General features: G+C 45.9%; 1 protein-coding gene across 22 annotated transcripts in view; it reads left to right on the top strand.

Annotated features, from left to right (window-relative positions):
* The window catches only part of LOC147112391 (uncharacterized), a 107,542-nt gene that overhangs the window by 27,984 nt on the left and 63,753 nt on the right, over nt 1-15,805 (top strand). For 9 of the 22 annotated variants that reach the window (XR_015079496.1, XM_085996596.1, XM_085996584.1 and 6 more), the window contains one exon: nt 14,652-14,788. The exons of 9 other annotated variants lie outside the window; for them this stretch is intronic. Coding sequence is in view for 7 of the 13 variants with exons in the window: in XM_085996584.1 (XP_085852710.1) it covers nt 14,652-14,685 (34 nt within the window). In the remaining 6 variants the exon portion in view is untranslated. Of the gene's footprint in view, nt 1-9,773; nt 10,025-14,651; nt 14,789-15,805 lie in introns of all 22 variants that reach the window. 4 more of the 22 variants (XR_015079494.1, XR_015079493.1, XR_015079495.1 and 1 more) reach the window with 1 other exon arrangement.

Here is a 15,805-nt window from a genome sequence, read left to right as displayed (position 1 = left end):
ACTATACAGTACCACATACTCCTGATCCCCGAGAGACTATACAGTGCAACATACTCCTGATCCCCGAGTGCTTGTTATGTACTAAAATATTGTCATCTGTTTCATCTTTCATTGCCAGTTCCATATATAATGAATTCTTTTCAGGCCTGTGTGCAGTCCCCTGCCTTGATTTTCTCTAAGTCCTCTGATAGTTTTACCTGCTCCAAAGATGCAGGCTTCCGTTTCCTTGTTAGATTATTATCGTATGCTGCCTTTTTTTCTTTTAATTGCCACTGTTATTTGCTGCTTAAAGCTGTTATTTAAATCTCTTTACTGCAGCTGAGTGTCGGCAGTGATCAGCTTTCAATCTTTTAGCACAGCCTAACTTTTTTTTGCATTTGCCTCAGTTTGCTCCCAGTTCCATACAAGTTTAGTCCCTTTTTTCTATTCCTGACTTCACATAGCATCTCTCTGCCTCTGGCACCATGGTTGAATTCTTGCGCTCCTTTTATCATTAAGAAGCAGTCAGAAGCTGCAGTGAGAGACTTTTAGTTTACAGTATCGCCACTTTCTGCCTCACTGCTTCCAGCTCTCGCAATGAATGGGGGCACGCTACACATAAACATATCTACACAGCCTGTCCAGCAGATTGTTCTGTTCGTACTTGAACTCACTGCTGGCTGTTTCACCTTGCTGCAAAGTCCAGTATTAACTGAAAATCCTTGCATGAATAGGTGAGGCATTGCAGTGTCATTCTGCCCCAGGATTTGCATAGTGTTGTCATTTATGTTTTAGCTGTAAACGCGAGACACTGCTCCGAGCTAAATATCGTACAGCATTGTGCAGCAAGCGCAAACGGTTTTAAACTTGGTTTCTTTTTCCCTTTTTATTGATATTTTTATTCATTTATACATAAGAATTTGTGTAAAAGAAACCATCACTAGGCATTTAGGTCCAACCCAGACTAATACATCTTTGAAAGATTTGGTTCAGTTTTTGTCGTGACAAGAAAGAAAGACTTGCATTTATATAGCGCCTTTCACGACCTCCGGACATCCCAAAGTGCTTTACAGCCAATGAAGTACTTTTGAAGTGTAGTCACTGTTGTAATGTGGGAAATGTAACCCACACATTCATGCCTCCAAAACTTCTATCTACTTTGCGTGGGTTTTTCTCTAGTTTCCGCCGATATTACAACAGGAGATCGGGAGAACCCGTTATTGATTTCCGTGAAAATATAAAATGGGTGGGTGATCACTCTGCTCCCCCACTTTACCACCCAAGTGGTGAAGGTGAAAATTACCCGTAATGTCTAGGTTCCGGGTTGCGCCACTCTTGGGTTTGGTTGAGGTCCTGACCCATTGTGCGAAGTCCGCTCTTGGGAATGGTGCAATCATACCACCGTGGGAGGCTGCCAACTGGTGATGAGGCCAATAGTTTGATTTGGATAGGGCACTTTTGCTTGCTGGGCGAAGGTACTGTAGCCCAGGTCAATTGACATCCCATGGAGTTGGAAGTTGGTGAATGGAGGCCTGCGGTCAGAGGGAGCAGTGAATCTGCACAGGTGAAGGGGATCTGGACCACGTAAGAGTCAGTAGATTGTAAGCGCACAAGAAGTTGTATTAACATGATTGCTTTTAATGTGAAGTATACTGAATACTGGTAATAGCTTGTGATTTTTACAAATGGTCTGTCTAATTAAAGATGACATTTAGTGTGGGACTGTTGCATTTTCCTTGAATTGGCATACACTTGTACAAAAATGGAGGTCTATATTTGGATTATTCACACAGCTAATTTTAGGTGTTCTGTGGTACTGGAAAACTTTCCTTTTTCTGAAAGAACATGTTGGTCCTGCCAAACAGCAAATGTACAAGTATTACTCGTCACTAGACACGGTTCTGCTGTGCAGTGGTCATGGCTTTAAATGTAGCCAGAGACACGATGGCCAACGATTCTTTAAAATTTATACAAAACAGCTAATGTGATCTGGATGAAACATAGAAGATAAGAGCAGGAGTAGGCCCTTCGAGCCTGCTCCGCCATTCAATGAGATCATGGCTGATCATCCAAATTCAGTACCCGGTCCCTGCTTTCTCCCCATATCCCTTGATCCCTTTAGCCTTAACAAATATATCCAACTCTTTCTTGAATATATTTAATGAACTGGCCTCCACCGCCCTCTGTGGCAGAGAATTCCAAAGGTTCACCACTCTCTGGGTGAAGAAATTCCTCCTCATCTCTGTCCTAAATGGCTTACCCCTTATCCTTAAACTATGACCCCTGGTTCTGGACTCCCCGGCCATCAGAAACATCCTTCCTGCATCTAGTCTGTTCAGGCCTGACAGAATTTTATAGGCTTCGATGAGATCCCCTCTCAATCTTCTAAACTCCAGTGAGTATAAGCCCAATCGACACAATCTCTCCTCATACGTCATTCCTGCCATCCCAGGTATCAGTCTGGTGAATCTTCGCTGCACTCCCTCCATGGCAAGAACATCCTTCCTCAGATAAGGCGACCAAAACTGCACACAATACTCAAGGTGCGGTCTCACCAAGGCCCTGTACAACTGTAGCAAGACATCCTTGTTCCTGTACTCGAACCCTCTTCCTACGAAGGCCAACATACCATTTGCCTTCTTAACCGCCTGCTGCACCTGCATGCTTACCTTCAGCGACTGGTGCACAAGAACACCCAGGTCTCTCTGCACTTCCCCTTCTCCCAATCTATTGCCATTCAAATAATAATCTGCCTTCCTGTTTTTGCCACCAAAGTGGATAACCTCACATTTATCCACATTATAGTGCATTTGCCATGTTTCTGCCCAATCACCCAACCTGTCCAAATCGTACTGGAGTTTCACGACATCCTCCTCACAGCATACCCTCCCACCCAGCTTTGTGTCGTCTGCAAATTTGGAGATATTACATCCAATTCCCTCGTCCAGATCATTAATATATATTGTGAACAGCTGGGGTCCTAGGACCGATCCTTGCGGTACCCCACTAGTCACTGCCTGCCACTCGGAAAACGACCCGTTTATTCCAACTCTTGGCTTTCTGTCCGCCAACCAGTTCTCTATCCAAGTCAATACCTTGCCCCCAATCCCATGTGCCTTAATTTTGCACGCTAATCTCTTATGTGGGACTTTATCGAAAGCCTTCTGAAAGTCCAAATACACCACATCCGCTGGTTCTCCCTTATCTATTTTACCAGTTACATCCTCAAAAAAATTCCAGTAGATTAGTCAAGCACAATTTACCTTTTGTGAATCCATGTTGACTTTGTCCGATCCTGTCACTGCTTTCCAAGTGCTCTGCTATTACATCTTTTATAATGGACTCTAGCATTTTCCCCACTACCGATGTCAGGCTTACCGGTCTATAATTCCCCACTTTTTCTCTACCTCCTTTTTTGAATAGTGGGGTAACATTAGCTACCCTCCAATCCATAGGTACTGTTCCAGAGTGTATCGAGTTCTGGAAGATGACCAGCAATGCATCTACTATTTCTAGGGCCACTTCCTTAAGTACCCTGTGATGTAGATTATCAGGCCCTGGGGATTTATCGGCCTTCAGTCCTATCAATTTTCCTAACACCATTTTCCTACAAATACTGATTTCTTTCAGTGCCACCCTTTCATCAGACCCTATGTTCCCTGGCATCTCTGGGAGGTTATTTGTGTTCTCCTTTGTGAAGACAGAACCAAAATATGTATTTAGTTGGTCTGCCATTTCTTTGTTCCCCATTATAAATTCCCCTGATTCTGACCGCAAGGGACCTAACACTTGACTTCACCAATCTTTTTCTTTTCACATATCTATAAAAGCTTTCGCAGTCAGTGTTTATGTTCCCTGCAAGCTTACTCTCATATTCTATTTTCCCTTTCTTAATTAATCCCTTTGTCCTCCTTTGTTGAATCCTAAACTGCTCCCAATCCTCAGGATTATTGCTTTTTCTGGCCAATTTATATGTCCTCTCCTTGGATCTTGTTATCCCTAATTTCCATTGTTAGCTAAAGTTGAGTCACCTTTTTTGTTTTATTTTTATGCCAAACTGGGATGAACAAATTCTGTAGCTCATCCATTCAGTCTTTGAATGTTTGCCATTGCCTATCCACCGTCAACCCTTTGAGTGCCATTCCCCAATCAATCCTACCCAACTCACTCCTCAGGCCATCGTAGTTTCCTTTATTTAAATTGAGGACCCTAGTCTCTGAGTCAACTACTTCATTCTCCATCTTAATGAAGAATACGATCATGTTATTGCTCCGACCCAAGGGGCCTCGTACAACAAGATTGCTAATTAATCCTTTCTCGTTACATAATACCCAGTCTAAGATGGCCTGATCTCTGGTTGGTTCCTCGACATATTGGTCCAGGAAACCATCCCGTAAACACTCCAGGAATTCCTCCTTCACAGTATTGTTACTAATTTGGTTGGCCCAATCTATATGTAGATTAAAGTCACCCATGATGACTGCTGTGCCCTTATTGCGCGCTTCTTTAATTTCCCTTTTAATGCCGTTGATTTCTCTGACTGCCACTTTTGTTTTTCTCCTTCCTATCTTTTGCTTTTATCCTTGTTTCCCTTTCCTCTGTCTCCCTGCTCAGGTTCCCAACCCCCTGCCATTTTAGTTTAAACCCTCCCCCACAGCACTAGCAAACACTCCCCCTAGGACATCGGTTCCAGCCCTGCCCAGGTGCAAACCGTCCGGTTTGAACAGGCCCCACCTCCCCCAGAACCGGTTCCAATGTCCCAGAAACTTGAATCTCTCCCCCTGGCACCATTCCTCTAGCCACGTATTCATCTGAAGTATCCTTCTATTTCTACTCTGACTAGCACATGGCACTGGTAGCAATCCTGAGATTACTACCTTTTGAGGTCCTGTTTTTTAATTTATCTCCTAACTCCCTATATTCCGCTTTTAGGACCTCATCCCGTTTTTTACCTATATCGTTGGTGCCTATATGCACCACGACAACTGGCTGTTCACCCTCCCCTTCCAAGATGTTCTGTAGCCGCCTTGACTGGAGACATCCTTGACCCTTGCACCAGGGAGGCAACACACCATCCTGGAGTCTCGTTTGCGGCCGCAGAAACCCCCATCTATTCCCCTTACAATTGAATCCCCTATTACTATAGCTCTACCCCTCTTTTTCCTCCCATTCTGTGCAGCAGAGCCACACCTGGTGCCAGGAAGTTGGCGGCTGCTGCTGCCTTCCTCTGATAAGCCATCCCCCCCACAACAGTACTCAAAGTGGTGTATCTGTTGGAGAGGGGGATGGCCACAGGGGACCCCTGCACTACCTGCCTGCGCCTAGTACTCTGCCTGTTGGTCACCTGTTCCCTTTCTTCCTGTCCAACCTCTACCTGCAGTGTGTCCAACCCCGTAAACGTGCTATTCATGATGTCCTGAGCATCGTGAATGCTCCAGTATGCATCCAATCGCAGCTCCAGTGCCGCAATGCGGTCTGTCAGTAGCTGCAGCTGGATGCACTTCCTGCACATGTAGTTGCCAGGGACACAGGAAATGTCCCTGAGTTCCCACATATCGCAGGAGGAGCATATCACGTGGCCGGGCTGTCCTGCCATGACTTAACCTTTGTTTTAATTTAAATTCAATTAATTAATCAAGCCCACTAATTACACTACAGTTAACTGGTTTACCAACAGTCCCCGCTACACCAGAGAGACCTTATAGAAACTATAAACCAGAGTTAAAGTTTAAAAAGAGAGAAATACTCACCAACCAATCACTTAACCTGCTTCCTGGTGACGTCACACTTTGATTACTTTTTACCTCTCTTCCCCCGCTGTTGAATTGGTCGGGCCTCGCTGCTCGCACACAGGCCCGATGCTCTGGTCGGGCCTCGCTGCTCCTTTTATAGCTGCGCTCCTCGCTCCCCACACAGGTCAGCTCTGGTCGGGCCTCGCTGCTCCTTTTATCCTCCACCTCGCCTCGCTCCCCACACAGGTCCGATGCTCTGGTCGGGCCTCGCTGCTCCTTTTATCCTCCGCCTCGCCTCGCTGCTTCCACACATGTCTGATGCTCTGGCCGGGCCTCGCTGCTCCTTTTTATCCTCCGCCTCGCCTTGCTGCTCCCACACAGATCCGATGCTCTGGTCGGGCCTCGCTGCTCCTTTTATCCTCCACCTCGCTGCTCACACACAGGTCCGATGCTCTGGTCGGGCCTCGCTGCTCCTTTTATCCTCCGCCTCGCCTCGCTGCTCACACACGGGTCCGATGCTCTGGTCGGGCCTCGCTGCTCCTTTTATCCTCGCCTCGCTGCTCACGCACAGATCCGATGCTCTGGTCGGGCCTCGCTGCTCCTTTTATCCTCGCCTCGCTGCTCACACACTGGTCCGATGCTCTGGTCGGGCCTCGCTGCTCCTTTTATCCTCGCCTCGCTGCTCACACACTGGTCCGATGCTCTGGTCGGGCCTCGCTGCTCCTTTTATCCTCCACCTCGCTGCTCACACACAGGTCCGATGCTCTGGTCGGGCCTCGCTGCTCCTTTTATCCTCCACCTCGCTGCTCACACACAGGTCCGATGCTCTGGTCGGGCCTCGCTGCTCCTTTTATCCTCTGCCTCGCCTCGCTGCTCACACACAGGTCCGATGCTCTGGTCGGGCCTCGCTGCTCCTTTTATCCTCCGCCTCGCCTCGCTGCTCACACACAGGTCCAATGAGACTTAGTCAGATCTTACCTCAGAATCCCTTGCTTGCAGAAAGTGATAACTCTATTGTACCATTGCACAACCCCTTAAAATTGTATGGAAATTGTCGGAGGTGTCTCGCCAGTGGCCATTCTTCATGTGCAAGCCCAGAAAATGACACTCGCCAGGATATCCGTTCAGGGGAGCATTACAGCCAGTCCAGAACTTTTTTTGACTTGGCGTCAATATGATCTCAGTAGTGGGTCACTGGACTGCAAACAGTAATGGGGACGTAGCTGAATTTCTTTCCACCCTGGGATGCTGAGGTCAGTTGTAGAACAACTGTTTAGCACAGTTCAGGGATCAAGTCTGGAACCTTCCTGTTTTGGAAGACTTTGTTCTATTCTAGGTTCTTACCAATTCAGTCAGCAAGACCTTTAATTAATCTGTCGTTTTGGCAGCTGCCTTTTCAAGATCCAGTCACACTCAGTTCAGATGATCTCCTTCCTCTGGTCTTTTGTTTATGACCTGAACGTCCACACATTTTGCTACTTTACTGGCCAAGGGTCACATGACAACTTTAGTGTTTGTGTGAGGGAGTTTTGGCCTTGAATTGACATCAAACCTGCAACGTGTAAATAAGCTGTCCAGGCCCGAACTCTCCAAATCAAAGTGGAGAGAAACTTTCTCCACCAGTCGACTATCCGGCAGGTCTCTGTTGGTCTCTGTTTTACATCTCAGCAATCAGATGTAAGTAATTGCAAAAAGAGAGAACACCAGTTACAAGAAGGAAGGAAATTTTTAAATGATTAGCACCTTTTTCATACATACAATTAGATGATGAAAAAAGCAAACAGCATTGTTACTATTCATTATTGGAACACTTCACCTGTAATCTTAAACTGTCACCTTAGCACTAAGAGTTAAACATAAGAAAAATTACTTGTATTGATGATCCACTCTCCCGTCAACGATAGATGATCCTCTCTCCCCGCAGGGATAGATGATCCTCTCTCCCGTCAACGATAGATGATCCTCTCTCCCGTCAACGATAGATGATCCTCTCTCCCGTCAACGATAGATGATCCTCTCTCCCCTCAGTGATCGATGATCCACCCTCCCGTCAGTGATCGATGATCCACCCTCCCGTCAGTGATCGATGATCCACCCTCCCGTCAGTGATCGATGATCCACCCTCCCGTCAGTGATCGATGATCCACCCTCCCGTCAGTGATCGATGATCCACCCTCCCGTCAGTGATCGATGATCCACCCTCCCGTCAGTGATCGATGATCCACCCTCCCGTCAGTGATCGATGATCCACCCTCCCGGCAGTGATCGATGATCCACCCTCCCGTCAGTGATCGATGATCCACCCTCCCGTCAGTGATCGATGATCCACCCTCCCGTCAGTGATCGATGATCCACCCTCCCGTCAGTGATCGATGATCCACCCTCCCGGCAGCGATCGATGATCCACCCTCCCGTCAGTGATCGATGATCCACCCTCCCGTCAGTGATCGATGATCCACCCTCCCGTCAGTGATCGATGATCCACCCTCCCGTCAGTGATCGATGATCCACTCTCCCGGCAGCGATCGATGATCCACCCTCCCGGCAGCGATCGATGATCCACCCTCCCGGCAGCGATCGATGATCCACCCTCCCGGCAGCGATCGATGATCCACCCTCCCGGCAGCGATCGATGATCCACCCTCCCGGCAGCGATCGATGATCCACCCTCCCGGCAGCGATCGATGATCCACCCTCCCGGCAGCGATCGATGATCCACCCTCCCGGCAGCGATCGATGATCCACCCTCCCGGCAGCGATCGATGATCCACCCTCCCGGCAGCGATCGATGATCCACCCTCCCGGCAGCGATCGATGATCCACCCTCCCGGCAGCGATCGATGATCCACCCTCCCGGCAGCGATCGATGATCCACCCTCCCGGCAGCGATCGATGATCCACCCTCCCGGCAGCGATCGATGACCCACCCTCCCGGCAGCGATCGATGACCCACCCTCCCGGCAGCGATCGATGACCCACCCTCCCGGCAGCGATCGATGACCCACCCTCCCGGCAGCGATCGATGACCCACCCTCCCGGCAGCGATCGATGACCCACCCTCCCGGCAGCGATCGATGACCCACCCTCCCGGCAGCGATCGATGAGCCACCCTCCCGGCAGCGATCGATGAGCCACCCTCCCGGCAGCGATCGATGAGCCACCCTCCCGGCAGCGATAGATGAGCCACCCTCCCGGCAGCGATCGATGAGCCACCCTCCCGGCAGCGATCGATGAGCCACCCTCCCGGCAGCGATCGATGAGCCACCCTCCCGGCAGCGATCGATGAGCCACCCTCCCGGCAGCGATCGATGAGCCACCCTCCCGGCAGCGATCGATGAGCCACCCTCCCGGCAGCGATCGATGATCCACCCTCCCGGCAGCGATCGATGATCCACCCTCCCGGCAGCGATCGATGATCCACCCTCCCGGCAGCGATCGATGATCCACTTTTCCTGCAGTGACCGATGAGCCACTCTGCCCACAATGATAGGTCATAATATGATTGAATTTTACATTAAGTTTGAGAGTGATTGAGTCCAATCTGAAACTAAGGTCTTCAATCTAATCAGAGGAAACTACAAGGGTATGAAGAAGTTGGCCATGCCAGATTGGGAAACTACACTAAAAGGTATGAAGGTGGGCATACAATGGCTAACATTCCTGGTAATAATGCATTATTTGCAACAAACATATATTCCTCTAGGGCATAAAAACCCAAAAGGAAAGTTGATCCAACCATGGCGAACAAAAGAAATTAAAGCTAGTATTAAGGCATGGGAGCAAGCTTATAAAGTTGCCAGAAAAAGCGGTCAACCTGAGGATTGGGGTCTTTTTAGAAATCAGCAAAGGGGGACCAATAAATTGATAAAGGGAAAATGGAATATGAGCACAAACTAGCGAAAAATATAAAAACGGATTGTAGAAGCTTCTATAGGTATGTGAAAAGGAAAAGACTGGCAAAGGTAAATGTAGGTCCTTTACAGTCAGAGACAGGAGAATTTATAATGGAGAATGAGGAAATGACAGAGAAATTAAATAAGTACTTTGTTTCTGTCTTCACAGAGGAAGATACAAAAAACCTCCCAGAAATACGAGAAAACCAAGGGTGTGGCGCGAATGAGGAACTTGAAGAAATTATTATTAGTAAAAAAACAGTACTAGCAAAATTAATGGGACTAAAAGTTGATTAAATCCCAAGGACCGGATGACCTACATCCTAGGGTTTTGAAAGAGGTGGCCATTGGGATAGCGGACGCATTGGTTGTCATCTTCCAAAATTCTATAGATTCTGGAATGGTTCCTGCAGATTGGAGGTTAGCAAATGTAACCCCGCTATTTAAGAAAGGAGGGAGTGAGAAAATGGGGAACTACAGACATGTTATCCTCACATTAGTAATTGGGTAAATGCTGGAATCTATTATAAAGGATGCAATAACTGGGCACTTAGAAACTAATAGTAAGATTGGGCAGAGTCAACATGGATTTATGAAAGGGAAATACTGTTGGAGTTCTTTGAGGATGTAACTAGTGGCGTAGATAAAGGGGAACCCGTAAATGTGGTGTATCTGGATTTTCAGAAGGCCTTCGATAAGGTTCCACACAAGAGGTTGGTGAACAAAATTAGGGCACATGGAATTGGGGGTAATATACTAGCATGGATTGAGAATTGGTTAACAGACAGAAAACAAAGAGTAGGGGTAAACGGGTCTTTTTCAGGATGGCAGGCTGTGACTAGTGGGGTACCGTAAGATAAATCACAAATAACCTCCCAGAGATGTCGGGGAACATAGGGTTTGATGAAAGGGAGGAACTGTGACAAATCAGTATTTGTAGGGAAATGGTGTTAGGGAAATTGATGGGATTGAAGGTGGATAAATCCCCAGGGCCTGATAATCTACATCCTAGGGTACTTAAGGAAGTGGCCCTAGAAATAGTAGATGCATTGCTGATCATCTTCCAACATTCGATGGAATCTGGAACAGTACCCATGGATTGGAGGGTAGCTAATGTTAACCCCACTATTCACAAAAGGTGGTAGAGAGAAAACGGGGAATTGCAGACCGGTAAGCCTGACATCGGTAGTGGGGAAAATGCTAGAGTTCATTATAAAAGATGTAATAGCAGAGCACTTGGAAAACCGTGACAGGATCGGACAAAGTCAACATGGATTTACAAAAGGTAAATCGTGCTTGACCAATCTACTGGAATTTTTTGAGGATGTAACTGGTAAAATAGATAAGGGAGAACCAGTGGATGTGGTGTATTTGGACTTTCAGAAGGCTTTCGATAATGTCCCGCATAAGAGATTAGCATGTAAAGTTAAGGCACATGGGATTGGGGGCAAGGTATTGACTTGGATAGAGAACTGGTTGGCAGACAGAAAGCAAAGAGTTGGAATAAACTGGTCTTTTTCCGAGTGGCAGGCAGTGACTAGTGGGGTACTGCAGGAATCGGTCCTTGGACCCCAGCTATTCACAATATATATTAATGATCTAGACAAGGGAACTAGATGTAATATCTCCAAATTTGCAGACAACACAAAGCTGGGTGGGTGGGTGTGTGTGCTGTGAGGAGGATGCCGAGAAACTACAGGATGATTTGGACAGGTTGGGTGATTGGGCAAAAGTATGGCAGATGCACTATAATGTGGATAAATGTGAGGTTATCCACTTTGGTGTCAAAAACAGGAAGGCAGATTATTATCTGAATGGCAATAGATTGGGAGAAGGAGAAGTGCAACGAGACCTTGGTGTCCTTGTGCACCAGTTGCTGAAGGTAAGCATGCAGGTGCAGCAGGTGGTTAAGAAGGCAAATGGTATGTTGGCCTTCGTAGTGAGAGGGTTTGAGTACAGGAACAAGGATGTCTTGCTGCAGTTGTACAGGGCCTTGGTGAGACCACATCTTGAGTATTGTGTGCAGTTTTGGTCGCCTTATCTGAGGAAGGATGTTCTTGCCATGGAAGGAATTCAGCGAAGATTCACCAGGCTGATACCTGGGATGGCAGGAATGATGTATGAGGAGAGATTGGGACGATTGGGCTTGTACTCGCTGGAGTTTAGAAGAATGAGAGGAGATCTTATTGAAACTTATAAAATTCTGACAGGACTGGACAGACTAGATGCAGGAAGGATGTTCCCGATGGTCGGGGAGTCCAGTACCAGGGGTCACAGTCTAAGGATAAGGGGTAGGCCATTTAGGACAGAAATGAGAAGGAATTTCTTCACCCAGAGAGTGGTGAACCTGTGGAATTCTCTACCACAGAAGGCAGTAGAAGCCAATTCATATATTGAAGAAGGAGTTGGATATATTTCTTAAGGCTAAAGGGATCCAGGGGTATGGGGAGAAAGCAGGGACCAGGTACTGAAATTGGATGATCAGCCATGATCGCATTGAATGGCGGAGCAGGCTCGAGGGGCCGAATGGCATACTCCTGCTCCTATCTTCTATGTTTCTATGTAAGGATCGGTGCTTGAGTCCCAGCTATTCACAATCTATATCAATGATTTGGATGAGGGGACTAAATGTAACATTTCCAAATTTGTTGGTGATACAAAGCTAGGTGGCAGTGTTCGTTGCGAAGAGGATGTGAAGAGGCTTCAAGGGGATCTCGACAGGCCCAGTGAGTGGGCGAGAACATGGCAGATGGAATATAATGTGGATAAATGTGACGTTATCCACTTTGGTAGAAAAAACAGAAAGGCAGAGTATTTCCTAAATGGTGAAAGATTGGGGAATGCAGATGCTCAAAAGGGACTTGGGTGTCCTTGTACATGAGCAAGCCCTTAGGAAGGCAAATGGTATGCTGGCCTTCATTACAAGAGGATTTGAGTACAGGAGTAAATAAGTCTTACTCCAATTATATAGGGCCCTGGTGAGACCACACCTGGAGTACTGTCTACAATTTTGGTCTCCTTACCTAAGGAAGGATATACTTGTCATAGAGGGAGTGCAACGAAGGTTTACGAGATTGATTCCTGGGATGGCAGGACTGTCGTATGAGAAGAGACTGAGTAAACTAGGTCTGTATTCTCTTGATTTCAGAAGAATGAGAGGGGATCTCATTTGAAGCATACAAAATTATTACAGGGCTTGATAGGGTAGATGCTGGGAGAATATTTCCCTTGGCTGGGGAGTCTAGAACCAGGGGCCACAACCTCAAGGTAAAGGGTACGCCATTCAGGACTGAGATGAGAAGAAATTTCTTCACACAGAGGGTGGTGAATCTTTGGAATTCTCTACCCCAGAGGGCTGTGGAGGCTCAGTCATTGGGTATATACAAAACAGAAGTCGATAGATTTCTGACCAGTAAGGGCATCAAGGGATATGACGATATGGCCGGTGAATGGCGTTGAGGCAGAAAATCAGCCATGATCTCATTGAATGGCAGAGCAGGCTCGAAGGGCCGAGTGGCCTACTCCTATTCTTATTTCTTATATGTCCTTATGTAAGCATTGGGATGTCCTGAGGTCGTGCAAGGCGCTATATAAATGCAAGTCTTTTTACTGCTTTGTGACTTGGCATATTGGCACATTGGCACATTAAAATATTGTACCATCTGTGAAATTGCATCACCTATAAAATAAAAATGTCTAAATATCAACGAACTTGGTATAGATCCTGATGAATGAGGGTGGAGAATTGTTAGTCTTGTTATTTGAAGTAATTTTTAGCCCTCTATACTCAGTGAAACATTAGTCCTGGAATGTCAATTATAGAACAGAACAAAAGCACCAAAGATGTAAAATGCACCAAGATTAAATTGTTTACAGTGGAAAGGCGTGGATATGTGCCTTTAGGTGGTCACTGTACTTGCTGATAGAAACAATGGATGGGTCAGATGTTAAGATGGAGTTGCCATCAGGATGCCTATTAAAAATTCAGCTATTACAAAAAGTTGCATCTCTGCATTTTTACTGTTTGTCTTTTTTTTATAAAGTAATCTTGCTTAAATGACATCAGTAGGATAATGGAATGGGTGATTTTCCATTCTGGCAGTGTAAGGGAGCTGAAATAATACCAGTTTAAATGAACACAGCTGTATGAATGTTAATTGGTTTCTGCTGCATGGTTGGGCTCTGTCACTCCTTCAACCCAAAGATGATGTCATCAGCACATGCAACACAGAGTATTTTTTTTAATTGAGTAAAGATAATCAAAGCAATGTTAAAGTTAATCCCAATTCTTCTCGGCTGGCTGATTTTCTAGATTCAGTGAAAAAGCCACCTGAAGAGCGACTCCCTCTCTATCTTTGTCTTTAAAAAGGGGAATTTAGTCTGTTGAAGCATTCCTCGGATTTTAATTTTGGGCCCAAGAGCACATACTTTAGGGAGCAGGTGAGGCCAAAGTACCCATATTCAGAAGATATGGGAGGAAGTAAAACTGGGAGGGGAGGTGACCATCATATTGTCCAACAGTCTACGAAGTGTCTTGTTCCTGTTCTTGACTCACTCGTTCCAGGAAGCCCCCCACCAGTCTATGGAACACTTTACTTGGTGTTCCCTTCCTCCTCCCTTCTGCAATCTATAGACTTTGTGTCAGCCGACTACCACCATTCGTTTTATTTTACTGCATCTCCTGTTCGTTGCAACCTTCGTAGTCTCCTTCACCTTCCGTGGTCCAGGTCCATCATTCTTGGTTTCTCGATTAATAAAAATTAACAGCTCGGGCCATCGGAACACCATGAATGGCACTGTTGTCAGCCAGAAATAATAAGGAGTTTAACAATTTTGAAGATGTCTTTCTTGTTGGAAATGGACTGCAGTGTGGAAGGTGTGTGGTGGCAGTAGGTGTCTCACCTTAGTCAGCTCTTCCATAATTTAAGTACCAGAAAGAGAGGTGAAATGGTAGAAGACCTAGCTGGCAATTTTGAATGACTTTTATAAAAAAAAATGAAACCTACAATTCTGTTACCTAACTGTGTGCCTTTGAACTCTCTTTTAGGTTGCTGCCAGGTGTAGCGTTAGACATTAAATAATATGATCTTGCCTTTCTGATCAGAGATTGCCTTGATTTGTCTTTCGTAATGCTTGATCTATTTGATATGTTCCTCGTAATGAACTGGAGACTGAGTAAAGAAGGTAAGAAATCATGTGATATTCCAGCTACATTGTGCCAAATTTTCCTAAAATTTAGCGCTTCAACTAATTTGAGTCTTTTATGTCTTGTTGACCTGATGACTATTAATGAGAGAAACATTAATTTCTAATGTTTCTCAGTTGGGCACTGTCAGACATACTTGACAGAATAAAATCATCCTGGTGGGAAATTTGTAGTTTTATATATGTAGCTTAGAAAATATATTACCCTCCCCCACCCCCCCCCAACCTTGGATTAACGTGCCAAGTGTTAAGAATTCCTGGAATGCAGGGTTTCTTTGCTGCGATAAAGCTCTGCTTTGTTCTGCTACTGACTGGACCCAGTGAGACTATGCGGGTTGCCAGGAAGTTTTAATAGCACAAAGTCAATGGCGGTGAAGCCGACTGCTCCAGAATTATACATCTGTTTCACCTGTTGACTGTGAAATTAGTCTTTTACTCCCAGTGCTTAAGAAATACTGGTTGAGTGATGTGTAGGAAGGTCTTTAAAGGCTGGGAAGTTGATTCTCTTAGAATGGAACTGTTGCTAAACACCCTTGTTTGTGATTTGGGTGTCCAGAGTTTCTATGTCACACACTGGACAGCCAAGAGTTTGTTTATTTTACAAAATATCAACAACAAAAAATTCCAATTAGTTCTGTGTCTCCTGATGTTGGGGGCGGTGTTGATTTTTTTTCTATCGTTTGAGTTTTCATCGGCAAAAAAGCAAAACTCTCCACTCGAGCCTTCTGTCCGTCTTTGAACTTAGTAAAAGGTCATCTGAAAATGTCTGAGAAAGAAATCTTAAAATCTGGTCCTCAAACCAAAATATGTACACGGCTAAAGGGTTTATTTCATAAATGAAAAAAACATGATGCTTACCTACCAATACAATGTGAGGATACCAGTGCCTGCAAACAGCACTGCGGGCTGTGTCATTTGTACAGTACACTCTGTGATTTTGCTTTTCTGCCATTGGCCACATATATACTGTGTACCAAACATGAATATGTTAACAGA

This window comes from Somniosus microcephalus, chromosome 9, assembly GCF_052327205.1.
Source record: "Somniosus microcephalus isolate GS21.2 chromosome 9, FLI_Smic_1.0, whole genome shotgun sequence".
Classification (NCBI taxonomy): Eukaryota; Metazoa; Chordata; class Chondrichthyes; order Squaliformes; family Somniosidae; genus Somniosus; species Somniosus microcephalus.
The sequence above is the reverse complement of the archived record's forward strand: the minus strand, read 5'-3'. Positions and strand labels throughout refer to the sequence as shown.